Raw genomic sequence first — 27,157 nt, 5'->3', positions numbered from 1 at the left:
TGCATCATAAATTCTTCCCGACCAATCACACCGGCAACCCATCATTCCCAACGAGACGATTTCAGTAGCTTATGTCATTTCACCCCGGCCGGAACGATTCAGTGGTCTCAAATTTGTATGTATAGTCTACATGTAAATACGAAGTCCCAGTTCTGTAGGCTGTACCCCATAGAAACTTTTGTTCGCCAAATTTTGAGAGGTCATTGGGGCTTCGTTTCGTGGATGTCATGCCTTGGTTTCCAAGATCAGTTCCACAGTCCTTCCTCTTCAGAGACCCTATCTACAAACGCGCCATTTCCTAACGTATGGTCGTTTTCGATTCATCCTCTTATCCAGATCTCCCAATCTTGAAGCCCCCAGGAACTCTTGTCTGAAACGCGCCACTCGGGTCGTATTTGGCAGCAACTTCCCGTATGAATTCAACATTTTGTGGGCCGTATCCTGCGATAGCATCCTGTCGAGGACTGGCATAGTTGAGGTAGGCCAGGTCCATGTCGCCCCGGACAGACTTCGCAAATCTCTGTATCTTGTCCGACATCGAAGTCAAACAAGCCTCCGCCACCGCAAAGTCTGCGTCGTTCGTCAACACATACACACCACCCGTCCACATGATGGCATTTGACTTCAATCTTTCAAGACCAAGCATATTACCGCCGCGTTGTTTTGCGATATTTCCATGGTCCATTCCGACAGGCTGTAGAAAGACCATCGTTCCGAAGGCTTCCGGGCCGATGGAACTCTGGAGGGACTTGACGAAGTCTTCGTGGAGCTTGGTGGAGTATTGAAGAATCTCTGGATCATTTTTGAACAACAGAGTCGCCGCAGCACTCCTAAGAGATAAAGATCAGTCTGACCGAAGGGTTCGGATATCAGCCAGACTTACAGTTGTCCGCCTTGGACTTTCGACCCTGCGGCAGTCTTGGCCACAGACTGCTTTACGGAAACATTGCGAATAGACGGAATGTCCCGCAGATTGTCAAACGCTGTTTCAACACCATTGTGCCCAGCAGTGTTGACATAGATGGCCGTGATCGTGATGTCAGGACCTGCCGTGCCGTTGTACTGGAGGAAAGTGACCAGTGCGTTATCAGCAAGCGACATGTCATGATCAGAAAACTTGATCAGCGTATCGGAGACCACGTCAGAAGCGGTTGCGGGCAGTATTCGGACCTCGTAGTGGATATCACGAGCAGGAAGGGCTTCCAGGTCAAACCTTGTGACGATGCCAAAGTTGGAGCCGCCACCCTTGAGCGCCTTCCATAAATCAGAGTTGCTGGTCTTGTTCGCATTGACGACGCTTCCGTTGGTGAGCACGACCTCGTAGTTGAGGACAGAGTCACAGGCGAATCCATACTTGGGCGAGAAATAGGATGTGCCGCCGCCGAGAAGGAAGCCTCCCACTCCAACGTCGCCATCGCGGCCACCGACCACGACAACGCCTTGATCGCCCAGACTAGCGTAAACATTCTCCCATCGCCCTCCCGAACCAAGCGTTGCGGTATTCGTTTCGGCATCATAACGGGAGTAATTGAGCATGCTCAAATCGATAGTGACTCCATTCTGAATGTTGTTGTTCAACTGAAAGCCATGCCCCCCACTCCGGACTGCAATGTGCCAGTCCCCAGCGCCATTGCCAGCTTTCAGGAGTGTGGTCAAAGTGAGGGAAACTTCTTCAGTACTCTCGGGTAGCACAATACACCATGGATGAAGCTGGGCATTCCGAGCCCACCAGGTTTGCACCTGTTTCTCGTACCCTGAATCGGTTGGCGATAAAACCCTATCACCTAAGCCGGCGGCGAGGAGCGCGTCACACTACAAGTATTAGTGAGATTCCCAACAGTGACTTGGAGGGTGCTTACAGGCGGAGTGCCCCCAACAAAGGTTTCCGTCGTGGTTATGTTAGCTGCTAAAGCCTCCAAGAGAGCCAACAACCCGATAAGGGTACAATGTTTCCAGAGATTGTAAATCATGGCGGATATGGTATGAGAACAATTAAAGATTATTGTCGAGAAGATGTGAATGTAGTCAATGGTACCTAGTTGTTGCTGTCAAGCTCGGCAGTTTATGATCATATTATTGAGACTGCTCGCCTTCTTAAATATAACTATCCCCCAAGGCACTTTCGCTGTCTTTGATGAACGCATGTTGAGCTGAGATCGCTGCAATTCCGGGCCCTCGGGCCCTGTGAAGGTGAGAAGGCCCCGAAACAGCATGGTGGTCGTCGGAGTGAGAGTAGAGCCTGATTAATGGAGTGGCCCGAACTAGTAACTATCATCAATACAAGAAGTCAGCGGTGTCTGCCGGCCGTTGCCAAAAGAAAACCATGCCCATGTGAGGGCTATAGCCACACGTTTTGATGCGCAATTGTGTGGCAGTGGCACATCCTGACCCAAATGAGAACTTTAGTCTTCCGGGGCCTCGGGCCCGGGGATGATTGGAATTCAGGGTTACTACGCCTAGCGCTGACAGAGCGTGCGAATAGGACGCAGCGATAATGATAGCTGCCTAATGTCAGGAAGCTTTGCGTCGCCAGCCTGCCAAGCATAGCGTAAGACTCTTTGGATATGGGCTGTTTGAAAAGAGCTCGAGTCTGGAAGTACCTACACATGAGATGTCCGGAATGAAGACTGAAGAAGATGAGAGTCTTGGTCGATAGGATTCTGCAAGCATCCCAGTACAATATCTTACCACCTACTGTCGTGCACCTCTCTCAAAGATTAGTCACTGACTGCCTAACTGGCACCTCCTAATTATGCCACCCCGCCAAGCCCGCCAAGTACCCATGGCCTTTGAGACCAGCGAAGAACAAAAGAAGAAAAGCCGCTACTTGTAGGACCTTCCCATTTATCGAGTCTAATTGCGTTTTGATTTTCTCTCTCAATCTATTTCCTCGTCGACAAGAGTCTATCCTCACGTAGAAATTGTTGACTGCCTCGAATGGAGGCTTCCGGAGTCAGCAGCAAAAGGCCTGCGGTGAGTTCGCGTCACTCAAGACAATGACCGTTACCCATAGACATACTAAACACGCCATGGCCAGTGTGATAATTGTAAAGACAGAAAGGTAAGAACTCAGTCCCCAATGTCATCACAGCATGAAAACATCGCACAATGGGTTTTGACGAGAACGGATAGACGAAATGCGACCGCGAAACGCCATGCTCAAGTTGTGTGGCCTCAAAACTCATATGTCGCCTGACGCATCGCTCATCCGAGAGACGACAGCGCGTCCTCATCTCGCCCCGCTATGATGAGGCCATTGAAAGTGTTGACCGCTCGCTGAAGGAAGTGTCGCAGGCGGTGCAGCAGCTACTCGAAATCAACAAGCTAAAGTCGAACTCATCACCACTCGTCTCCCCAACATCCTTCATCGGCAATCACTCCCCCAACATTCCAGACCTTTCTGAGGGATACAGAGGCGAATCTTCATTTAAAGCGCATGTTCACCGGGTCACGGATGCACTCAAGGATGCAGCTGCAGACCTAGAGTCGACCTTGGGCGACGATTCGGCGCTCTCTGCGACCGTGCAAAGGATCAACCAGGCTACGGGCAGTGAAGAGAGTAGTCCCGCTCACATCGGCAACTCTCCATTGACCGCGCAAGCCCAGCATCCCGAGTTGGAGGGCAGGAGCCTTCCGTCGACTGAGCGCGTTCTGAAGCTCGTTCGACTGTGTCAGACTGAAAAGCAGCGGTTTTTCATCGACGTCCCCGTGATTGACGAACAAGAGTTTGGTGAGTATTGCCAAAAAGTTTGCTTTGCTATCACCGACTTTTCTACTGTGGATTGGATCATTGTCAACGCCGGTTTGTTTTTCTTGCTCCAAGGACTCAAACGCCATCATTATCCCCTGATCGACATCAACGAGTCAGACATCGAGGCGTACTCTCAACTCCTCAAGGCCAACCTTGAAGCTGCGATACAGTCTTTGAGACTTTGCAGCGACCCTTCTATACAAGCATGCCAAGCTCTAGCAGTCCTGGTAAGTCTCAAGTGATTACCGCCGAAGCTCAATTCCCAGTACTGACGAAAAAGTACACGTTTTGTAACAAAGTAGGCCAAAGTACACTTGCATGGCAGCTCATATCGGCCGCGTCGAGGATGTGCATCGACCTCGGTTGGCATAGACTACCTAGCAATGAGCCAGAGTTCTCAAAAAGGCGACAAGTGTTTTGGCATGTTTATGTCCACGACAAAAGCATGGCTTTTACAATGGGCAGGACACCGTCGATTCATCCCTATGATGTCTCCACTGAGCGGTCGTCCATTCCCAAAGACTGCGTTCCGGGTGTGCCAGTACAGTAAAGCATCCCTTCTTGCCTTTCCCCGGAACTGGTATGCTGACAGCACCTTCAGTCTTTATTCTGGATTCGTCGAGTACGCGTTTATTGTTGGCGATATGCACGTTGAGCTATTTTCTGCTTCAGCGCTTCGACAGCCACTAGAGACACGAAGCCAGAATGCCAAGTCGGTGATTTCCAAATTGCTTGAAGTCAACACGCGTAACAAACAGGTGGGTTTGGGTGATCATGCTGTTTGAAAGGACTTTTCTGAATTCCGCAGTCTATCGGACATAACCCTCCCGACGACGATCTCTATAAGGCGCTTGCCGTGCTGCTCGACTTCATGATGTACGGTCTTGTCACGATAGCTTATCGTGTCATCCCATGCGATGAAGCAAGCGATAGTCCACTGAAATGCAGCAACGAATGCACGGAGGCTGCTCGAAGTGCCCTTCGTACAATTGTGAGGGCATTCGAATCCTGGGGCCATCTCAGAATCACTGGATGGACAATGCTCCTCAACATGTATGCTCACACATGACGCTGCTGTGATTCTTGATGCATATTTAATAACATTTCATTAGGATGTTCTCTCTAGTACCCTTTGCCAGCTTTGTAGTGCTCGCGGGACACACCGTGGCAACGGCGTCCGAAGAGGACCTAACACTCCTCTGCAGCGCAGTCTCTGCCATTGAACCCACATCAATCAGCTCGCCTTCAGCCAAGAAGCTGTACGATGTGTGTAAGACGTTCTATGAGCTCGCTAGCTTTGCTGCCAAGCGAAGATCCTTGATAAGCAAGAGGCCACCGCATACAGAGCAGGTGTATGGACAACGGGAACTTGGGGATATTCCTTCTCTACCGGAGGTCAATTTCGCAGTACCTCCGTACGATCACATCATGGCTCCTCAAGACTGGGACGCCGTGATGAATGAGTTTGATCTGGGCACTGGAGCCAGCGCTATGGCTTCCTTTGTAGAACCTTACATACCTTTTGATGGTAGATTGCCCTGAAGTATCATGCAACACGTATTAGACCAATTTGCAATTCGAACCAAGGCTGGTTGATCTGTTTACTACGAAAGCAATTCAACTCAGAGCTTTGCGTTCACACTTGTGCCCTTGCAAGCTGCATCTACGCTAGCCATGACCTGAACCAGTCGATCATCCCGCAACCTTGGTACAACGACCTGAACACTCAGCGGCGTCCCTAGGTAAATCTTTCGGTCAATCTTCTTCTCGTCCCATAGCTCTCTGTTCCTCTCGTCCCAGCTACTCAGGATCTTTCCACCTTGTGGCCGACCAAGCTGCAGATCACTCTCCCTCACGTCTCGCACTGGTACTGTTCCTGCAGGATAGTCAAGCATCACCCAACTGCTAGTCAAACCGACAGCATTGTATGCTTCGATGGGCGGCACAGGGTGCGGCGCAACCGGACATATCACAGCATCCAGCTTCTCTCGCCTGCGACCGTGTTCATCGTTCTCGACCCACATCTTGAGCATCTCCCGCTCCAACGTTGCTCGTTGTGCCTGAAGCTGAGCAACTTGCGTAAGTGGCAGCGGCTTCCCCTTCTTGAATCGTGCTGCTGTCCAAGGTACTAGGGGCTCGCCTGTTGCTTCAATCATCTCGGCCATGGTGACGGAGCCGTCGACGCCCATGAGCTTGTTCATGACTGACTGTGCCTTGGTGAGTGCCGCGGGGCATGACAGCTCAACAACCTTCACGCCGCGTGTGTGCGAAAGAGCTGAAGAGACCTCGTCCAGCATATGATCAAGAGGTGGATGAATGCTGCAATTTCCATCCGTGCGAAGAACGCCGATAACCAACTCCCCGTTCTTGCCGCAGCCCGAGATCGACGACACTCTCAAGCTGGAGGGCCATGATGCGGGCATGCAATCCTCGCCCCATAAAGCTGCCCGAGGGAAGATCTCACGCAGGAGAGCATCTATGTCCTCAACACTACGGCCAATAGGGCCTGCAACAGCTTGCACGGAAGTGCGGCTCATACCGTCAATGCCAGTAAGAACTTGTCCGCCGTACGGAACGCGGCCATTGGAGGGCTTGAAGCCATAGACACCGTTACACATAGCAGGCACGCGGATGCTGCCACCAATATCGGTTCCGATTCCAATCATGGAACCCTTCATGGCCACGAGGACGCCCTCGCCGCCAGAGGATCCGCCAGCGGTGCACAGTCGGTTGATAGGATTCATGGTCCGGCCAAAAACGTTGTTGACGGAATCCAGACTTCCGAGAGTTTGCGGGATGTTGGTCTTGGCGATGATGACGCACCCCAAAGAGAGCAGGAGATCAACCAGCGGCGCATTGGAGGCTGCGGGCTTGTGGCACAGATATGCCAGCCCCATTGAGGTGTCGACGCCTGCAACGTTGAATGTGTCTTTTACGGAGACGGGGAGGCCGTGGAGGGGGCCGAGGGGGGCGCCGTGTTCGCGGAGGTAGTCATCGAGAAACTGAGCCCGGTTCAAGGCGGTCTCGAATAATGGTTCCGTCAAACAGTTTGTGAGTTGCTGCGCTATGGCACTTCGGTGGCAGAAGGCCTCGGTCACTTGTCTAGCTGAGAGTTTGCGCGTCCCTATGGCCTTGAGCAGAGTTGGAATCGTGTAAGTTTCGGTAATTGAGATTTCTGATTGAGACAAGAATTGGCGCGGCATGTCAAGAACTCTCTGTGGCCCGTCACCTGGTTGAGGGGGGTCATTCGGGATGGCCTTGATTGGGATGTGCCATTTTGATGAGATGCGCGCTGCTCTCTCAGCCTGTTTACGTCGTGCAATGGCCTTCCACGGGGCTTCTCGAGATTGAGAAGACATGCTTATGCAAGCTACGGGTTGAACACCTGGAATTTGGCTCTGATTGACAACTTGCAGGCAGTCGACGGTTAGGTTGTGTGTTGTTAGATTTACTATCTCAGCATGCCCAACAGTAGGCGGGGCTGATACCTAGTATACTGTCATCAGGACCTCGGCACTCCATCGACGCACAGAGGATGTTTCCCGCCGGCACTGGAGTGAACCACCAAGCTTCTGTGTTGTGTTACGTATGAGTAGACACAACGCGGGGAATGCCTAACAATTACCCCAACTACAAGATCTCTGTGCTAAGTACACTAACTATCCTATCGGCGTTCACGGACCGCCCGGCCCTTGCGGGGTAATTTCCATTTATACTAACCATGGCCCGAGGAAACGGAAACCCGCGTTGCCCCGAGCTTGCGGCCCTCACGGTACGGAACGAATCTAACACGGCATCGAGATCCTGCAGGGCATGGATGTCGGTTTCAAGCAAACTGTGCAAACAGTGCGTCCATTAGCCCGGTCCAGGTTGGTTTCCGGGAATCTTGCGCAAGCAAACGATCTTGAAGTCCTCGGGGCATAATCGTAGAGGCTTCTACATGCTGTTCGTGTTATCGGGGATCAGATCCGCAGTCTTCGAAGGATACGTTCAGGGAGAAAATTGATAGAATCTTGTCCAGAGTGTCAAGTTCACGCCGTCATCCGGTCCGACACTGGCGAGGACACAGATCGTCCTGCTTGGTGTTCAATGGCCGATGAGTTCCCTACCTAAGGTCTACCCGAGATACCTTTGTATCATCAACTCAATGAGCCTTGGAATACTGCAGAAAAAGATTGTCTTTCTGGCGGTTCCGAACTTTTCCCACATTGTTTCTATTGTTCTATCTCTTAGCTAGGCCAAGACTGTTCGTGGACGGGCGGGGCCCTGGAGTAGTTTGGGCACAAGTCCATACTGTGCGGAGAGGGAATAATTCCAATCCGCCAACATCAGACCGCTAGCCTTTAAACTGATTACTCCCTTGCGAGCTCTGTGAATGCCCATCCTCTTCAACAATACCCCCACAACGGTCCTGATCGCAACATGTTGTACAAGTGACCTTTGTTCGATCCAATAACCTGGGATTGTCCTACTACCTTATCTTACCTACTAAGTTGACGAATCTGTGATGGATACCGCATACACAAAGGCAAACAGCAAGGTTGGCAACATGGCTGCAAAGTCCCAAATCGTCACATCAAGCCACCCGTCCAGAAGGAATTATGTGTAACCCTCCTGTCTGCTCGAAGATATCTGTCAAATATAGAGGGTGCCGCGGGAGTGGCGCCTGCTAATACCTATTGTCACCTGTGGACCGTGGCGGGCTGAATCCAGCCAAGTGACTGCCTGCATGAGAGTGTCACAGTGCATCCATCCCGTGGGAGCATGGATTCTTCCTCACCTGCGGCGAAGCCAACCTGCTGGTCCAATCAAACCCATCGCATCCTGAACGACCATGTTGCCGCTTCCAACGACATTGAGCAAACAAAAGTTGAGCCCAATCCCATGCGGCATCACAACGGAGTCCCACATATTGCCCTACCATCCCTGGGGGCCATCTCCGAAGCTGTGTGCAGAATCCCGACCCCCAAAACTCGGAGGCTCAGCGTTGGGGTTGGTGCCGTAGTCGAAAGCTCGCCACGTCCCAAGTGGTAACTGTGTATGCTCTTTTCCGAGTACACATGCAAGTCAAGTCACCGTCCGTCTCCATTGAATGCCGGCGGTAGACTCGGCGGTGCGGCGGCTCAGCGCTTGACGTTGCCTTCACCAAAGCTACCCAACCAAGCAAACAAACCGGGCGTCCAATGGCGATCCATGGTATCCTGGAAGACAAGTCAAGTTGAGGGATCTCCGGCTTGGATTGATATGGCCATTCCCTCGAACAAACGAAATACACGGATCCACCGAGTACCGAGAAGCATGCAATCCGGGCCGCAAGCCACCTTGGAGTCGGAGAAGCGCCATGATAAGTGATATATGTCTTTCTGCGGCGCCCGCGCCGTAAAGATGGACATTGTTTGCTGAAGAGTTGCCAAAAGAAGGTATCACCCGCGGCAAGGGTAATTATTCTGCCACAATCCTTTCAGCCAAGTCTTCATGTTCGTAACCAACACGAGCTGCGTGACGAGGGGCCAAAATCAAGGCAGCGGGTAATACTAGCCCCCAATGACACTCTGAAACCTTCCGCGATCATGTAAATAGATGTCTACTCGCGCGATTACCAGCTGTTATTTGATATGTCGAAACTTCCATGTGATAATGGGTCTCTAGCTCTTTGAGACATTGAATAATCTTATAAGAAAAACCAAAGATCCTCTGGATCATGGATGTTCTCTTTCCTCTTTCTGAATGACGTAGAAGTTTTGGTTTGACACTCATCAAGGCTCTGATCATGTTTACCTTAGTGCTCGGAGAAGCTTGTTTGAGCGGCGCGGGACGAGATGCCCTCGCCAAGGCCGCATGCTCTGTTTTGATCTTGAGCACTCCCTTCCTTCTCACTTATCTTCTCACCTCTATCCGGTTTCTCTGGAAGAATCAACGTTACAAGAAGCTAGGAAATAGGCGGCTTGTCATACCTCCATACCTTGTTCCCGGACTTGGCCACGTCTATGCGATTCTCTTCAACGCCGAGAAATTCCTTCGGCCTCTACAGTATGTGACATGATGGAAATCCACCTCAGATTTATGCTTGCTAATACCAGCCTTAGGTCTCGCCTAAATGATACCGTTATATCCCTCTCAGTACCTGCAAGTTCGCTTTGCTATGTCCTTCCCGGTGGAGGCGTGCGGTCACTCTTCAAGGGGCCTCGAGACCTCGTCCCAGTACCTGGGATCTTCGATGCCTTGACAATCTTCTTCGGCTTGGAAGCGGTGGACTATCATGTGTTCGACCACGATCACATCTCGGCATTCGAGACGCGTGACGAAGCAGGACTCACAACTTCTCATCCGGACGCATCCCGAAGAATCATGGAACATCAACGAAAAGACTTCATCACCTTCTTGAACGGGGAGAATCTGAGGCTTGTGATGGATAGATTCTCTTCCAACTTCAGTCAACGACTCTGCCCAAAGAACGCTCCTGTTCCTAACCAAGATCCCGTCGCCATCCCTGATTTGTACAAGTTCGTTCGCGACACCATTTTCCGTGCGGAAGTCGAGGCGCTGTATGGGAAGCACATCTTCAGGCTTTGCCCATCATTTTGTGAAGACTTTTGGGCTTTTTACGATGCATTCCCTGTTGTCTCACGTGGGAGCCCACGATGGATGTATCCGTCCCAGTACCGTAGGCGCGACCGGGTAATCAGGAGTCTGAGCAAGTGGAGAGACTGGTGCAACTCTAATAGTAACAACGATGATGCGGAACCGGGTGATGCTGAGTCTGATCCTATCTGGGGCACCCGCTACGTGAGGAACATGGTCCGGCGCTATGAGGATCTCGGGTTCTCGGATGCCGGAACTTCGAGCGTCATCCTAGGCTTCTTATTTGTGTAAGTCCACTTACTCCCAGTCTTTGCAAGTTGGAGGTGGACTTGGTCTAATATCATCATACAGAACAACTGCAAACACCATTCCAGCCGCCTGCTGGATGATGCTGCATGCTCTCCTGGACGCAACTCTTACGTCCAGATTAAGACACGAGTTAGACATTAGAAACGACAGCAAGGCAGCATCACTAGACTGCACAGCATTGTCATCGGCTCCGCTACTGAACTCAGTCTATCGAGAAACATTAAGACTTCACGTTGCCGGCGCTATCGGCCGCAAATCGGTCGGTGCCGGTCTCCGTCTCCACGGGGATTCCTTCTCCACTTTACCATCGGGGACCACCGCCTTATCAGCAAGCTGGCTCGGCGGCCTCGACGGGGCCATCTGGAACACGGGCCGGACCATCAACGGGGTCAAAGAGCACTCTCTTGATTCCTTCTGGCCAGAGCGGTTCCTCGAGTACCCCGATGATCCGACAAGCGGTCCGCTTCGGAAGTCTAACTTGGTGATGCACAACTACACTGTATCGGAGAAGTACGTGCGCGATGATTCCAAGGCTAAACTGTCGAATCCATCAGCGCTGCGAGGGCACTTTTTCCCCTTTGGAGGAGGCGCTTGGAGGTGTCCGGGCGAGACATTGGCAAAGAATACTATTCTTGTCTCCGTCTTTCTCATTCTAAGGGACTTTGACGTGGAGATTTTGGATCCGGCGGATGCGGCCAAGGCTCGGTCACATCATCGAGCTATGCCATTTGGATCGCATGCATTTGATAGAAAGGTACCGGTGAGGATTCGCCCGCGATGTTGAGGAAAGCATACTTTAGAACATAAGTGGAGTTTAGCATTTTCTTGATCTAAGTCGGCTCTTACTCTTAGTAAATAGTCCGCATGAGCTACATCATAAGATAGACGTACATATGATACAAATGAAGTAGAAAGAGCTTAGTCTCTCTCGTGTTTGATACAGCATGGAGTTTTCTCACAGTTCGTTGCATGTCAGTTGCCGATCTGCTGCAAATACGAGTTCTCAAAGAGCTTGGTAAACGCAGCAATTTCGAGAGATTTCCTTATCGGCTCACCCCCTTCATCGAAGTTGACTCTTCAACGTTGAACCTTGACCATGAGGACATTTCCCGTGGAAAATCCCCTTCAAATTGAACTAAAAGCTCCACTCATCTCCTAAAATCGGAGTTAGCCCCTGGCAAGAGGAGTTCTATTTCCCCTCATATTACCGAGTCAAGATAAGGATTCTCCCCTGAAAGGTTCAATACAAACACCAGTTCATCCGAAGTTTTCCAACCCGCCGTTCACTCATGAACTTGGCTCAAGACAGTTTCTGAGTGGCAAGCCTCATCAGCCATGGTCTCAGCGTCCATCGCGAGAGTCGCAGCCGCCGCGCTGGCCATACTGCCGGCGTTGGCAGCGCGCAAAAACATTATCATCGATACTGACATCTTCAGTGACTGCGAGCCAGTGCCACCCATGTCCCCCCAATCCTCACCAAACACCCAGGCTCTAACATCACAACAGTGATACCGGCGCCCTTCTCCTCGCGGCAACCTCACCAGACGTGAATCTCCTCGGTGTCAACGTCAACTACCCTTCAACATACTCCGTAACGGCAACCTCGGCAATCCTCGCTCACTATGGCCTTGGAGATGTCCCCATCGGCGCACGCAGGCCAATGACAGATGAGCCTTTCTTCGACACCTTCGCCTACGACCTAGGCGAGTACGCGAGCAAGATCTCATACCACTACTCGGGCGGCTCGCTCCCCTTTGGCCAGGCCGAAAACGCCTCGGACGCGGTGACGCTCTACCGCAAGATCCTCGCCGGGGCCGACGAGCCCGTGACCATTGTCTCCATCGGCTTCTTCGAGAACCTCTCCGCGCTCTTAAACTCCACCGCCGACGCTATCTCTAACCTCACGGGCCCCGCGTTGATTGCAAGCAAGGTCTCGGAGCTGGTTGTCATGGGCGGCGAGTACCCGTCCGGTCGTGAGTTCAACTTCTTTGGCGATAACCCTTCACACACGGCGCACGTCGTGAACAACTGGAAGGGGCGTGTGGTTTTCTGCGGCACTGAGGTTGGCTCAATCGTGCTGTCCGGAGCGAAGCTGCTCGCCGAGGGTCCCGTATCGGATCCGGTCCGGCAAGCTTACATTTACTACAACTTTTATCGGCCCCGGCAGTCGTGGGATCCACTGACGGTGTTGTATGCTATGCAGGGTCTCGGGGACATCTTTGAATACGGTAACAAGTACGGGCGCAACTTTGTCCATGCCAATGGGTCGAATGAGTGGGTCTACGATCGGAATGTCACTAATCAGCACTGGTTGAACCTCAAGGTGGACAATACCACGGCGGCGGCGGCGCTGGACAAGTTGTACTTGGAGGGAGCGTGGTCGGTGGTGAACGAGACATCGGCATGAAGGACCTCTACCGTTGCTCTCACTTTGGAGGGCCAACTATTCGAGTGAATCTAAGCTTAATATTTGGCGTCGATAACGCTGCATGCCAGCTCTTTCACGTGTGCCTCGTGCGCTGAGTCTCGACGGACTCCATTAGTCAACCCCTCGACCGAATGCGAGCCTTGGTAATCCTCCCGATATCTCACCACACTTTGATCGCGGTGAAATCTCCTTCTTCCGCACTCAGTATCGGCCACCATCCCGGTCACGCCAACTGAAGCAACACTGTACGCAGTATGCGCCAAGATCACGTTGCATTCGCGCCAGCGACGGTAACAAGGGGGTTATGCAGGATACCACCTTCCTTATGCCCCTCGCTCCCCGTTGATGGACTTCCGGATTTCCTTGCTGATTCCATCTGGACTGCTGCAACAAGACCGCTGAATGCTGCGGCACAGACAAGGTTCATTGCCAGAATCGACAGGTTCCGTCTTCGTGACGAGGGGATCCATCCGCTGCAACCGTGAGAAGATCACAGTATGGCCCTCAATCTTTGGCGCTCTTATCTTGCTCAATTGCTCTCAGTAATCTCGTGTTGCCCCGCACTCTCGAGTCGCTTCATCTATCCGAATGTCAGTTTTGGGCGATTTTTGGTGGGGAATGTACCCCCTCAACACCACATGGTGATAGTGTCAAATGCGACGTAGATGATCACGGGCAAGGGGTTCAGAGGCGCGCCCATCATATCATTTGAATTTTAGACGTATAAATAAGCAAATCATGTAGGTAAAATATCCTTGGCTTCCTCGTAGCTATGAGCTGTAGGACTTTGAGGTTCCTTGAGGTTCTTTGTACCGCAGAAACAAGCTCAGCATGGTTGCTCTGAGAGCATCGCTTGCGGCATTGGCCGGCATCGCGGTCTTATCCTCTGCATCGACGGTGGAGAAAGATGTGACGCCAGTTTTCGAGAAGACAAATGTTCCCGGCGCATTCATTGTTGAGTTCGCCGACGATCAAGTCAGTTCGCCAGCTTCACCTGCACCCATTGGCGATTCTCTAACACGTCACAGGATGGCTCTGGATTCCTCAGCCAGCTGGAGACAGAAACCGGCGCGACCAAGATCTCCCAGCGCCTCAACCTCCACTCCAAGATCTTCAAGGGTGTCTCCATTCACGTCGAGGGCTCCAATAATGAGACAGCCTCGAAGATCGCCGGCCTCCCGCAAGTCAAGAAACTCTGGCCCGTCCCCCTGATCAGCGTCCCAAAGCTCGACATCACCTGGACCGGCAAAGACAAGACTCCATCCAAGTACAAACGCCAAATAAACTCTACAGATAATTGGCCACCCCACGTCATGACGCAAGTCGACAAGCTCCGTGCAAAGGGCTTCATCGGAACAGGTCTCAAGATTGGCATCGTGGACACAGGCATCGACTACACCCACCCCGCCCTAGGCGGCTGCTTTGGTCCAGGATGTCTCGTCGAGTTCGGATCCGATGTCGTGGGGGACGCTTATGACGGCGCGAACGCGCCCGTCCCCGATGCGGATCCCTTCGAGAACTGTCTCGGCCACGGCACCCACGTCGCCGGTATCATTGCTGCCATGGAGAACCCCATGGGCTTCACCGGTGCGGCGCCTGGGGTGAAGCTGGGCATGTACCGGACCTTTGCGTGTAACGGCCAGACGACTGGCGATGTTCTGCTTGCAGGCGTTATCAAGGCCTTCGAGGATGGCAGCGATATCATTACTGGATCCATCGGAGGTCCTAATGGTTGGGCTGGAGAGGCGTTTGCCGTGACTGTCTCGAGGATCGTGGATGCCGGCGTTCCTTGCACTTTCGCCGCTGGCAACGAGGTTGGCGGTACAGAAGGCCTGTTCGGAATCAGCACGCCGAGCACTGGCGACGGGGTGATGTCCATTTCATCCTACCAGAGTCAAGGAGCTGATAGTGAGGGAAAGGTGTCAGCTTTTACGAGCTGGGGTCCGACCTTCGAGCTCAAGCTTGCGCCGAGTTTTGGGGCTCCCGGTGCCGGTATCTTGAGCACGTGGCCTGTAGCTCTTGGTGAGTATGCTGAGGCATCTGGTACTTCCATGGCAACTCCTCTAGTTGCCAGTATCGTAGCTCTTGTATCTCAGGTAGGTTCTTGCGGCGAGAGCGACGTCTTCCTAGCCAGACTAATCAGACTGACATCGAACAGGCACGGGGAACTAGGGATCCTGACTTGATCAAGAGGCTGCTTGCCTCAACCGCAAAGCCAAACCTCTCACAGAATTACGGAGTCGACAACATCGAAGCCGGCCTCGGTCCTGTGCCACAACAAGGAGCCGGCATGGTACAGGCCTACGACGCAGCCTACACGACATCAGTTCTCAGCGTAGCCAGTCTCTCGTTCAATGACACCGACAACTTCATCTCCGACACCACGTTCACTATAACCAACGTCGGAGACACAGCGGCAACGTACAACGTATACCACATTCCTGCCTTGACCGCCACCACTCTCACCGACATTTATCGTCAGAGCTCTCCCGAGCTCTTCACGACGTACGCGACTCTGACCTTTGAGCCATCCAGCTTTAGCTTGGAACCCAACGCTACTGGTGAAGTTCGCATCAGCGTGGTTCCTCCCAAGGGTTTGGACGCCGCGACCCTCCCACTGTACTCTGGATGGGTCGCTCTCAACGGGACCAACGGTGACGGCGAGATCGCGCTATCGGTCCCCTACATCGGCGCAGCTACATCTATGAAGAAAATCACAGTCTTGGCTGCAAATCGCCTCATTTTCAGTCGCAGCGACGATCCAAGGAGCCCAGATGTACCTGCAAACACCACATTCCAGCTTCCCGCTCCGGCTGCGCATCCCGACTGGGCCTTACCCTTGGCAAACACTTCGGACCTTATTCTCCCCCTTGGAGCGTTCCCTAACCAGTTCTTGTGGCTGGTTATGGGAAGCTCCGAGGTTCGTCTCGAGGCCGTGCCAGTCGCGTTTCCAGCGTCTGAGACCATTTCAGATGCCAGAGATAACGGCCTCGGTGTGGTGACCCTTGGAAACGTAGCTGGATATCCCATGACCTATGTAAGGCCCATTGGCTGGATGAGCCCTTGGGATGGTAGCTTGGCGGATGGTTCTTGGGCGCCAGCTGGCAGATATCAGCTCAGCATCTTTGCGCTGAAGATCATGGCGGATAGAAGCTTGCCGGAGAGCTGGGATCGGTATGATTCCCCAGAGTTCATCATCCGTTACGTAGATGCATGATAGATAGCCTCTCAGTGCACATGAGCAAGGTAAGTAGAACAGCTCTATGCGATGGTGAAAATTTGGGGACTATTGTAACTATTCAACCATTTCATTTGATCGCTTATGCTGTCGACCTTGAGGTCTTGTAAAACTGGTTTAGCGCCAACTCTTCAAATGCAATGGCCTCGAGTGCCATCTTTTGTACAAATCCAGGATCGAAGTTCTTGTTCAAGTATGTGATGATCATCGAAAGGCCTAGAGTCATATAACCATTAACAATGAGCAGGGTGTGAGCGAAACAAGTCTTACCAGCGCCGGCTCCACCTCCAGTCCACAGCTCGCCCTTCTCCTCGCCCTCATACTCCTTCTCCTCGACGACCCATCTCTGGTCAAGCCACTCAGTCTCAGGGTGGACCTGCCTCACAAACGGCAAGAATTCGCGGTTCGTGGTGCACTTCTTCCCCTTCAGCACCCCAGCGCTGGCCAACCAAGGGCTACCAATGCACGTTGTCAACCAGACCTTGGTCTTCGGGTAGGCTTCCTTCATGAAGCGGTCGGCAGCGGGAGGGCGATGGCTGGGGAGTGGGCCACCGATGAGGACGAGGTCTAGATCTCGAGGGCAGTCGTCGTAGGTTATGTTCGGGACGAACTTGAGACCGGGTGTCATCTCGGCCGGCTCCAGCGTGGACGAGATGAAGTAGAACTTGGTATCTACTGGGTGGTCGGCCCATTGTGCGAATTCGGGATCAAAGTCTTTGACTTTGTTGTAGTATTCACGAGACAGGTTGCCGAAGAGATCGATGCCCATGATGTCGCTCAGCTGCACGGCCTCCAACATTACGCCGATGCGAATTGATTTTTTAGATCCCAGCGTTGTCGCCATCTTGCCTGTTTGAAGACTGCGTTCTTGGGACGGAATCGATGATTCAAGTTAGTGTAAAGTGAGTTAAACCACGATGGGGAGCTAGAATCAAGACAAGCAGAACAGCGATGCATCAGCCGTAAGAGGTAACACTTTTATACTTTCCCACAAGGAACAGAAACCAGCCGTCTCCGCACTGATGCAGTGTGCATCCACCTCCCTCCGGCTTTCCCCATCAACGCCTTACTCAGCCGCCCTTGCACATCTTCATACGTGGTACTCAAATCGTTGCAGAGTTACGTTGGTCTCCATTTTCCCCTTACGCTAGGCTCCAAGCCCATCTAACGTCCGATCGTTGAACCCAATCCCCGTCCCCCGAGCCGAGTGGCTTCGGGGCAGTCCTCACCCAAAAGCAAGCACATAGCTTGCGTGATTATTAGCGGCCGCGGCCCCGTGCGCTAGGAGAGGGATAACCGGGTCCAGTGTGCAATTCCGCCGGCCCCGATCCGTGGTTAGCTCCGAAGGGCATCGGAACTTAACAGGCATTCATCCATTCAAGCTGCGGAAGAGGTCGTGTCCCGCAATTCGATGACCAGGCATCGCTCGGACGCCAAGATGATGGTTTCGCAGGCTGCATCACCGGATGCTGCCGGATTTGGCATACTCGTACCCAAGACTACTTCTTCTGCCTTGAGTTAGTAGTTAACATCCTTTTCGAGGCAGCACGATTACTGACTTACTGCTATGATCTGAGACTTATCCGAGATGACGTGGCCCCAAACCGACCCGGCAATGCGGACATGTCTTCTCTTCCCCGGATTTTCTCCTGCCTGCCCCATTGGCTGTCTGGCAGTGTACGTATCTCGGAGCTGCGACTTCGAAGGGCAGGCACGGCGATGGAAGTGGGGTCTCCGGGAGCCCGGACGAACTTTGGAACGACGCCCGAAGCCCGACTCCCCGACTCCCGTCCTGAGGTAGGTAGTAGGACGACAATGGAACTCTTTCCTTGCGACTGGTACTCGCAAAATTCGCACAAAGAATATCCCCAAATCTTTCAACGACTATTTTGATCGTCAAATCACCAAAAGCCCACATCATCAGAGTAACCCCACCGATTTAGCCTTGACGCCGGGCTTCATCTTTTTCGTTGTTGTTCGCATTTTCTCATCTAGGATCACTGCCCTGAGAGGCCGAGTTCGAAATTTTTGCCAAAGACATAGACATCACAGTGCAACATGTCCACTGAAGGAGTTGGGCCAGCCGAGTATGCGTTGATACAAGAGTTATTCATCAATCCCAGGGTCTACATCCCTACGCACCTGAAGCATATCGCTAAGCGCTTGCGAGAATCAACTTTTGTTGAATGTACGAATCATCTGGAAGACACGGCTCATCTCCAGTCCTTTGCAGTTCCAGAACCTACCTTCACTCCCGAGATCGATGTGCAAGACGACGGAGCCGACGATATCCTCGCAAAGTCCATCCAAGTATTCCCTCCAGGGGATACTTTCAAGCTTTCCATAGAGGCCACCATGCCCCTTATGCGATTCTCACACGCAGTCTCGAAGCTGGAGCTGCCGTCCCTAAGAAATGACCCGAGGCACGACCTCAAAGCTCTCGGTCGAGCAGTCGGCGAAGCCCAGTGTCTTGACTTCTTCCGCAAGCCTAACACGTTGCCTTGCGAGCCTGTCGATAATACGAAGGATGAAGGTCTCGGTCTTCCGCTCTCTGCGGTGCACTTTCACGATCAGCTTGCGAGAGGAGCTGAGCTCGACGAGCTTGACTACACCGAGGAAGACCTAGCATACGTTGCAGAGTCAACATTCGTTGATTGGTCCAAGAGGGACTTTGACCAATTGATCGATCTTGAGATGGTTCCAGCCATGGTGGGAATATTTGGTTTGGCGTCGTGTAAAGAATCTCGCTAATAATCCGTCCAGGATAGAGTCGAAACCATGACTCCACCACTGATCACCATGCCCTTCGAAGATGTAGAAGATGCAGAGTTGTTTATACCGGATGCCGATGTCTGCGAGATACCTCAGTTTTCAGATCCGGAGAGCCTTCTCGAAGAGGATCTCGAGGAATCCCGACACAACCTAGCCGTGGCCTATGATGATATCAAGTTCCTAGATACCTCAACGTCGGACATTCTTGGCATACCTTCAGACACCCCTAGCTTCGACATCCCCACTCCTCAACGAAAGGGCACAGCACCAGCCATGGAGGTCCCTATCCTGCCCATGTCGGACGACTCTACGTCCAGAAGCGAAGAGAAAGACGCCTTTCGGGCAATCTTACGCGATACTGCTGGATTTAATTCCATTAGCCTTCCAGGACCGTTAAGATCCAGCCCATGCTCGGAGGAAGAGTCAAGATTCAACGAACAATTCAACCTCCTCTTAACAGAGAAAGCAGACACCCTGACACGGAAGCTCGAACAAGAGCAGGTCGAGGTAATTGACGCCATTGCCAGAATGCAGCCTCCAGTCCTCGATTTCAGAGCACCTACACTAGATTGGGAGGGAGCTACCCGAGGCCCCGAAGAGATGTTTCTTTGGGTCCGCTGCCAGAACTCCGAGCAGTTCGCTTCGCCACCATGGCCACGGAATCGGCAAGAACAAAAGGAGCTGCGATGGATCCCTTTCCCATCTTCCCTAGGTCTGGTGGAAGTCGGGGAGTCCGTTGGAGATGACAAAGTGTTGCAACGTCTCCTTGAAGGGCGACGATCTACGAGACTACCGACGAGTGCCGATCATGTACGGCAAATACATACACTCAAGGCGATACTTCCAGATGATGATGACGAGGAGATCCCGCTGCCTGATGACGGGGACCAAGCCCACAGTAGCTCACCTTCCACAAGAGAGGACCTCATGCAACTTATTCGAAAACGCAAACACGAACAAGCTGCCAAAGATGATCACATAGATCAGGTGTCGCCGACTGTGGGCGTTAAGCACCGTCGGACAACTACAACTACACAGTCAAAGTCGACGAGGTCCTTAGGGCAAAGCTTGCTCCTCGGAGTAGATGAAACCAATGCCGCGGGAAACCTACTCGCCAACTACATGGACCTACGAGGTGCGAAACGAGTCACAGGGACATTCGAGCCGTTATTCCCAATTACGAAGCGCAAGGATGCTCAAGCTCCAATGTCTGTAGTCGGACAAGTATCATCGAAGCCGAAAGCACAAAAGGCCCCCGTCGATGCTCCTGTCCCGTCCATAGAGCACACAAACAGCCCCTCCCGCATCATCATTTCTACCGCCCTCCCGCGAGGGATCATATCAGCCCTCCAAGCTAACCTATCGGGCATCGATCTCGTAGACCGTGACTTCTCACGACACAACAAACGCGTCTGGTCCCCGGGAAGCGTAGAGACCGTAGTAAAGCCATCCCCGCTATCCTACGAGGCCGACATAATTCCTTCCCCAACAACAGGTATAATCATCACAACTATCCTCAAGGTCCGACAGAAGCCCCTTCCAGGATCCCAAACACAGCTCTCTCAACTCCGCGGCCGCGTAGCAAGAGTCGCACCGCTCTACGAACAACTGACTATCCTCGTCTCGGAAGACAACCCCCTCGCAGAACACATCGGACCGCTCAGCGCAGCCGACGCCGCATCGTACGCCTCCTTCGTCGCTTTCGCATGCTCCCTCAGCAATAGCAGCGGCTGCACCATCGACGTGGTCTACGTGGCCGGCGGCCAAAAGACACTAGCCCACTGGACGTGCGCCCTCGTCTCGACGCACCTCAAAAAAGCATCCCACGACGTGCAGCAAGTCATCATGTCGGAAGAGACGGAATGGGAAGTCTTTCTCCGACGCGCCGGCTTCAACATGTACGCGGCCCAGGTCGCTCTCGCAGTCGTCAAGGGGGGTTATCCAGTCGTAAATGTCGACAGCGACGGCGGCGACGGCAACAATGACCAAGACTGGACGCTCGTGCGGTTCCTGAGAATGAGCCCCTCGGAGAGGGCGAATGTGCTCAAGGGCTTTCTTGGTGGTGGGAGTCTGGTGGACAGAGTCAGTGCGCGTCTGGGCTGAAAAGCTGGAAGGGCTGGCTGCGAGTGGAAGGTGTTCGGAAGCTGGCGAACCCATCTGCACATAGTTCGGATGGACTTGATGAGTGTTGTGGAATAAGGTATAGGCGTATGCAGGAGGAATCATACGTACCTTGCGTCGAACCCGCGCGTGATGCGTGTGATTAAGCTTCGCTGCAGACGAGGATCGGTTGGCTCGGGCGAAGGTTTTGCGCGCGGGTTGGGACCACCAGGCGATCTGAATAGGACAAAAACGTCTCATCATCGGTCTGCCGAGACGGCGCTGTCCACTTGCCCAGTGAAAGAACCGTGTCAGGCACACACCTACTATACCTCTTCATTGCAGGCGGCCTTGCAGATTCTTGTGATGCCGAGGAGACCAAGGGCCAAGACATGTCGTGAGCAACTCTGCTGCAATTCTAGCGCTTTCTATTCAGAGATATGATGAGACAAATTCGAAGAGAACGTTGATATTACAAGTAAGAATAAAATAGAAAATGCTTCCTGAAGCTCGCCTCCTGTTCCAACAATCTTGGTCCACGCCATGTTGAGGCCAGCCTCGGCCCATGTGAGTCGTGACTCTTTTTTGGTGGTCTATGCATGTAACACCGAAAACGCCTTGGCCCTATTTTACATGTAATGATATGGTACAAATAGGTGGTACAAAGAAAGAAAACGGATGAAGACAGTATGTACGCTGCAAGGAAAAGTCGCACCTATCCCTCGCATTCTATATGGCATTGGGAGGAATCTTGTCACCCTTTTCGAGCGCCTGCTTGATGGCTTCAGAGTTGATGACGCTCCCCATGACCTTTGTCAACAGGTCTTCATCAGGCTGCTGGAAGCCCGGGCGGAAAGGCGGCAGGGCCTTGGTGCATTCGGTCAAGTCGTTGATGTTATTGACACCAAGCAGAGACATGCGGACGTACTCTGTCGCATAAGCCTAAAGTTTAGGTTGTTAGTCTCGGGAAGTCTATCCAGATGGGACGAACGTGTGACGCCGTCAGGAAAAGTCTTACCTCGTTCCACATGAACTGACCGCGCGGCCCCGCTGCGAATGCCTTCCAGACCCCATTGGTGCGCGGGTCCTGGGAAACGTTGATGTCGCTCTGGAACTTGAAGACGGCAGGAGGGGCATTGGGGTTGAGCGTTTGCTGGTAGTAGGCGATATCCCAAGTTCCGGGTGTACTGTCTTGGGGCGAGTCGGCGCGCGAGGGATCAACGAAGCGTTGCTGGCTGGTGCTGTGCGCGCCCATCAGGGCGACGAGGCCCGCTGGAGTGAAAGATTTGTCTGCGAAGAGCTTGAACAGCTTGGCTGAGCTGTCGGATGGATCCGGCAAGAGCTTCTTCACCGCGGGCGTTGTAGAGTCTTTGCGACCAACAAAGGTGCGGACTCGGGGTCCCAAGGGGCAGGAGACAGTGGCAACGTTGGACGCAGTCTGGATCAAATCGGCCATGGAGATCCTGTACCTCTTGTACTTGGCAAACCAGCCCTCCATGATATCACAGATCTCCTCAAGGCCTTTATTGTCGGAACGCGTCTTGCACTCGTTGGCAAGAATGATGGAGCCATCGGCGCCAGTGCCGCCGGTAGATTTGGACCAAGACGCCGCGTCATGGAAACCAAGGCGAATAGCACCACGTGCGACATTGTTGCAACGCCCGGCATTGCCCACCATTTGTGCCGCCATATCGTCGGCAATGTACTTCCAGATGCAGCATTCGTCTTCTCTGCACTCCGCCGAGTTCTTGGGCGGAAGATCGGAGTCATCGTAAAAGCTCTTCAGGTCCTGGCCTGGAGCCTCGGCAGTCAAGATGTCCTTGATTGCCTGGCCGGTCGCAGTGAGTTCGCGGCCCCGAAGCGTAGCAAGATCGCCAATGAGCTCTGTCGAAGGACCGCCACCGTCCGCTTGGCGAGCCTCGAGCTTGGCATCGGCCATCATCTTATTGATGTCCATACCCGGGCGAGCAATCACAACACTGGCCAGAGCGGCAGTGATGAGAGACGTAGTCTTCATGATTGTCACGGTCCAACACTAGCGACAACAAACAAAGAATAAGCGATATAAACGATTGGAACGAATCGAACACCGCCCGAAGGTCAGGATGGCTGCAAGTCGAAGCGAAAGGTGGTAGAGTTGAAAGCGAGAGATGCAGTGCTGGCTCGAGATACCGTAACGAGAGCGATTGCCATCGTCAATTATATCTTAGTCGGAGTGCGTTACGGAATGTTCTAAAAAGCTTCTTTGACTTCCGGCTCATGGACAGCCGGCCGCTAGGACAGCGAAATCCCAAGTCTGATTCCTGACATGAGAAGATGCAGATGGAGCAGCTGCACACTTGGTCGTTCAAGTCCGTCCATGTTACATGTCTCTGAGACAGGCCCCGCGGCAGCGGCGATCCAAGCAATCTTCTCGCTCAACGTTTTGCTTTCGGCCGGTACCGTCGGTCAGCTCTAGGCATCAAAGTTGGATAGCGGTTCCGAACAATCGCCCAGAGTATCCCTGTCGATGCCATGAAGAGCATACACGCTTCAGATGCCATCGATACTGATTGTGTCCAGTCGATCAGCGGGGTCGTTTCGCCCAATGCCCTCCCATGAGTAGATAGACCACGACCTTATTTTGTGGGATCTGATGTCGATCGGAATGCGACCGTTGCTTCTCATTGTGGACAATGTAGCCAAGGGAGGGACGTCTGCACGGCCACTGATAGGCGGTCGATGCGAAAAGTCAGCGGGGAGCCTCGCGATTGCAGCCAAAGAGGACATGAACAGCGGGAGCCAGTTGCTCGTCTGAAGGTTATGGTCTTTGTCGGGCTAAGGCTGCAACGTGGGGCATGCTAGTCAGGAACGACAGTGTCTGTCCAGAACGGGGAATAGTCTAATGGCGAGAACGCTTGGTCGTGGCGCCGTTCAAGTCGGACAGAGAAAGTTGTGTTTGAAGGCCTCACCGGCGGTCCGTGTGACGGAACCAGCGAGGAACTGACGAGGCTTTCCAATATGGAGAGAATGGCGACATGGTGATGGTGGCTTGCAGAACTCAGCTGAAATGTTGTTTGCACAGTCTCCGAATCGGCCGGCCAGGTCGGCGATGACGAAACTGCTGAGTTGAATGCGCTGATATCACCCGTTCGGCCGAAGAGACTTTGCATGGATAAGAATACGATGGCATGTGAAGCCTATACTTCGGTCTCTCCATCCGTATGGTCTTGATATCCGCTGACATGAGCTCGGGTATGCGAGGCACAAGCTGGTCTCTCAGCCTCTGGAGTCGACATTTCCTTCAAGCACCTGCGGCTGACCTCTTGGTCCCTCCCACAAGACGGCCTGAGCCAGTTTCCACGTCCTCACTCCACTTGTCGAGTTCCATCTGATTCGCCGGGCAATTCTTGATCCGTGTGGCTGAACAGTCTGGAGGGACAGAATAGCTCGGATGACTCTGGGACTCGACGCTCCTGTTGATCGGCGGCGGAACCGAATCTGCACAGAACGACGTGAATATGGATAAGCAATGGGTGTCTTGGTTTCTTTTCAGTAATTTTAGGCCGTATCAACATCTGCGGCATGCCATGCAAAGGGATGCGCTTTTTGGCTATTCGTAGATCTTGGCTTCAGTCATCCGAAATCACGTTGTCGTTACGCTTGCATGCTGAGACCTCGGCCAGATTCAGATACACGCCAGGCCATCGACCTCGCCATTACAACGGAGGAATTAGGGCCGTATCACGGTAGCCGGAGTCGTCGCATGATCATCACCTCCAAACTAGTGTTGTCAGACCAGAACCGCCATCATGTTTTCAAGACAGCAAAATCCTTCTGGTGATACGTCTAGGGCGACTGACTTGCATGTATCGTTCCAAACCCTGCAGTAGGATGATGCCCTTGGTCTGCGGAGTCATCAGAGGATTCGGGATTCGAAATGCCGTTAGGGCATCGATGATACCAGGCGTGCCAACGAGGCGTCTCGCCTGTTACAGACCAAAGAGCATTCGAAATCAGGTTGCTCACGATGCCTCGAAGCCATCGGCTGGATGTTCCATTGGACCTTGAGCCAAGGTCCAGACTTTGAGTGATGATTCGGAGCTGATGCATGTCGATGCCAGGCGGGGCTGGCCGTCGTTACCCGCGACACCCAGGCCACTGTCCAATTCCTCATCCCCATGGCTGGACCATCCGCCAGAGCAAGTGGCGATTACCGATCCTGTGGGGTGGACCCCTGAGCTCCCGACGGGTGATTGATGGGCAGCCCAGTCCCATGACTTGTCATGAACGCCCTCTGTGCAGCCAACGGCTTCATAGACGAGGACTTGGCCAGTCTCTGTTCCCGCCCATAGCTCGAAACCACCGGACGATCCACCAGTACCAGGGAAGACGTCGCAGGCCAGCCTTTGTTGGCTGTTGGTGGTTCGGCCCACTAGGACGCTCAGAGGCTGGCCTGTCCCACGCACATCGTAGACGAGAATGCCGTTTGCCTGTCGCTCATTGATGGCTAGATAGCGTCCACATGGGCTCCATATGGTTTGAACAATCCCGTTTCCCCCGATGTCTCGCCCGAAGTGAGACCTGTCAACGCCTTGGATGCTCCAGTTCGCAACGGCCTTGTTTGTCCGAGTCACGTCGTAGAGACCCATCCAACGGGACCAGGTGCCGGCGGCGACGATACAAGCGCCAGACTCGTCCGGGTGTTGGCTTGACAGCGCAGAGACCATTCCCTTCATGCCAACGCCGCCACCTTTGAGGAGATGCCGCTTAGAAGGGATGGTAGGGATGGTCAAGATGGGACCATCAGAGCCAGTCCGTGATACGTCAAAGTGGTCGAGGCGATTTGTCGAGCCGGCTAGGAAATGGGTCCCAGGCCAGGACCACAAGAGGGACTCAGGGCAAATGTACTCTTCTGTCTCCCGTCGGATAAGCTTGTAGGAGCATAGCGGAGGCGAAGACTGAGAGTCTGCAAAGACGTGGTAGAGCTGGATAGGGTGGTCTTTGCAGCCGAGAAGTGCAAGCTGGGTTTGCGGGTCGGCCAAGGAGAAGTAGGGTGAGACAGCTGCCGAGTAGAAGGGTTCCGGTAGACGCAGTTGCCCCTGCGGCGTCAACGTCCGGGGCCGGCCGTTGGGGTCGAGGAGATCTGCCGGCAGTACGTAGGCCGACAGCCGGTTGTCGGACGTTGAAGCGATGAGTGTTGTGCCGTCAGGAGTCCATTGGACTCCGCGAAAGAAGCTCTTGTGCTTTCCTGGTGGATCAGAATCTCTAGCGGCTATCTCGGAGGAAGCTACGAGGTCCATGGAGGGGGCGGAAAGATCGGAGGGGTCCTTGGCCGAGTTTGCTGGGTCGTAGTGTTGCTGCATGGGGTCTGCATCCTTGTTTTCCGCCGCGGGATGCATCGTTGATTAGGGTTAGAGGGTAGGTGGGCGATATTGAAGATACACTAGCATTACTCAGTGGTGGGTGTGATTGGCGATGGAAAGTGAGGCTGGATCGCGCAGGGCGTTGAAGAATCAAGATTCTGCAGGCGTGAAGATCGCAGTGATATCGTCCAGGAAGCTAAACGGGGGTAGAATGTGCAGGTATTTGCCATTGAGAAGGAGCCAAGGGAATGTGGAGGGATGGATGAGATGCTCCCCGAATCGTGTTGGCGCGGTGTGCAAGTGTCAGTGGTGATGTGATTGATGCATCGTCTTTGCCTTGAATTTGAGGTCAAGTCCGAGTCGAGCAATTGGCAAGAGGAAGATTGCAGCGCTGTGTCTGCATTACTGCATTTTCAGTTGTGACCCTGGCAAGAGTGGAGACAGCTTCGGTGAGAGGCCCTGATTGTTGACTTCACCACTAGCCTAAACTGGCTCACCATCTTCTTCACCGACCAAGTGGGTGTGCAGGTGAAGGTCGGGTCATCATGTGGTCCGTTTCCGCTGTTGGCGAGGAAGGCAGTACCTAGCTAGATATCTTACCAGGCAAGTTGGGGAGGGCAGGCACGTTGATC

The 27,157-nt window shown here is 53.1% G+C and overlaps 9 protein-coding genes across 9 annotated transcripts; 4 read left to right on the top strand and 5 right to left on the bottom strand.

Annotated features, from left to right (window-relative positions):
• Window positions 1–328: 328 nt before the first annotated feature.
• CABS01_10315 (FAD binding domain-containing protein) lies at window positions 329–1,970 on the bottom strand (the record flags this gene model as incomplete). Its single annotated transcript, XM_060543671.1, has 3 exons — window positions 329–830; window positions 884–1,812; window positions 1,860–1,970. 3 exons carry the CDS (start codon window positions 1,968–1,970, stop codon window positions 329–331), a joined length of 1,542 nt encoding a protein of 513 aa, XP_060399353.1.
• A 967-nt stretch (window positions 1,971–2,937) lies between these two features.
• Window positions 2,938–5,293, top strand: CABS01_10314 (uncharacterized protein; the record flags this gene model as incomplete). The annotated part of the gene is made up of 7 exons (XM_060543670.1): window positions 2,938–2,973; window positions 3,038–3,061; window positions 3,223–3,978; window positions 4,032–4,297; window positions 4,353–4,509; window positions 4,560–4,804; window positions 4,864–5,293. The coding sequence occupies 7 exons, from the start codon at window positions 2,938–2,940 to the stop codon at window positions 5,291–5,293; spliced, it is 1,914 nt and encodes a 637-aa protein (XP_060399352.1).
• An 80-nt stretch (window positions 5,294–5,373) lies between these two features.
• CABS01_10313 (amidase) lies at window positions 5,374–7,110 on the bottom strand (the record flags this gene model as incomplete). The annotated part of the gene is made up of 1 exon (XM_060543669.1): window positions 5,374–7,110. One exon carries the CDS (start codon window positions 7,108–7,110, stop codon window positions 5,374–5,376), a length of 1,737 nt encoding a protein of 578 aa, XP_060399351.1.
• A 2,411-nt stretch (window positions 7,111–9,521) lies between these two features.
• Window positions 9,522–13,049, top strand: CABS01_10312 (uncharacterized protein; the record flags this gene model as incomplete). The annotated part of the gene is made up of 4 exons (XM_060543668.1): window positions 9,522–9,781; window positions 9,838–10,620; window positions 10,685–11,347; window positions 12,149–13,049. The coding sequence occupies 4 exons, from the start codon at window positions 9,522–9,524 to the stop codon at window positions 13,047–13,049; spliced, it is 2,607 nt and encodes an 868-aa protein (XP_060399350.1).
• An 852-nt stretch (window positions 13,050–13,901) lies between these two features.
• Window positions 13,902–16,287, top strand: CABS01_10311 (subtilase; the record flags this gene model as incomplete). The annotated part of the gene is made up of 3 exons (XM_060543667.1): window positions 13,902–14,045; window positions 14,099–15,166; window positions 15,229–16,287. 3 exons carry the CDS (start codon window positions 13,902–13,904, stop codon window positions 16,285–16,287), a joined length of 2,271 nt encoding a protein of 756 aa, XP_060399349.1.
• A 103-nt stretch (window positions 16,288–16,390) lies between these two features.
• Window positions 16,391–17,152, bottom strand: CABS01_10310 (DJ-1/PfpI family protein; the record flags this gene model as incomplete). Its single annotated transcript, XM_060543666.1, has 1 exon — window positions 16,391–17,152. One exon carries the CDS (start codon window positions 17,150–17,152, stop codon window positions 16,391–16,393), a length of 762 nt encoding a protein of 253 aa, XP_060399348.1.
• A 1,214-nt stretch (window positions 17,153–18,366) lies between these two features.
• CABS01_10309 (uncharacterized protein) lies at window positions 18,367–21,183 on the top strand (the record flags this gene model as incomplete). Its single annotated transcript, XM_060543665.1, has 2 exons — window positions 18,367–19,017; window positions 19,072–21,183. The coding sequence occupies 2 exons, from the start codon at window positions 18,367–18,369 to the stop codon at window positions 21,181–21,183; spliced, it is 2,763 nt and encodes a 920-aa protein (XP_060399347.1).
• A 726-nt stretch (window positions 21,184–21,909) lies between these two features.
• On the bottom strand, window positions 21,910–23,197 carry CABS01_10308 (peroxidase; the record flags this gene model as incomplete). The annotated part of the gene is made up of 2 exons (XM_060543664.1): window positions 21,910–22,122; window positions 22,199–23,197. 2 exons carry the CDS (start codon window positions 23,195–23,197, stop codon window positions 21,910–21,912), a joined length of 1,212 nt encoding a protein of 403 aa, XP_060399346.1.
• A 1,987-nt stretch (window positions 23,198–25,184) lies between these two features.
• CABS01_10307 (WD repeat domain-containing protein) lies at window positions 25,185–26,561 on the bottom strand (the record flags this gene model as incomplete). The annotated part of the gene is made up of 1 exon (XM_060543663.1): window positions 25,185–26,561. The coding sequence occupies one exon, from the start codon at window positions 26,559–26,561 to the stop codon at window positions 25,185–25,187; it is 1,377 nt and encodes a 458-aa protein (XP_060399345.1).
• Window positions 26,562–27,157: the final 596 nt, after the last annotated feature.

The sequence above is a fragment of the Colletotrichum abscissum genome (genome assembly GCF_030869225.1).
Source record: "Colletotrichum abscissum strain IMI 504890 chromosome Unknown Scaffold_26.1, whole genome shotgun sequence".
NCBI classification, from domain to species: Eukaryota; Fungi; Ascomycota; class Sordariomycetes; order Glomerellales; family Glomerellaceae; genus Colletotrichum; species Colletotrichum abscissum.
Note: the sequence above shows the minus strand (reverse complement) of the source record. Positions and strands in the feature narration are given on the sequence as shown.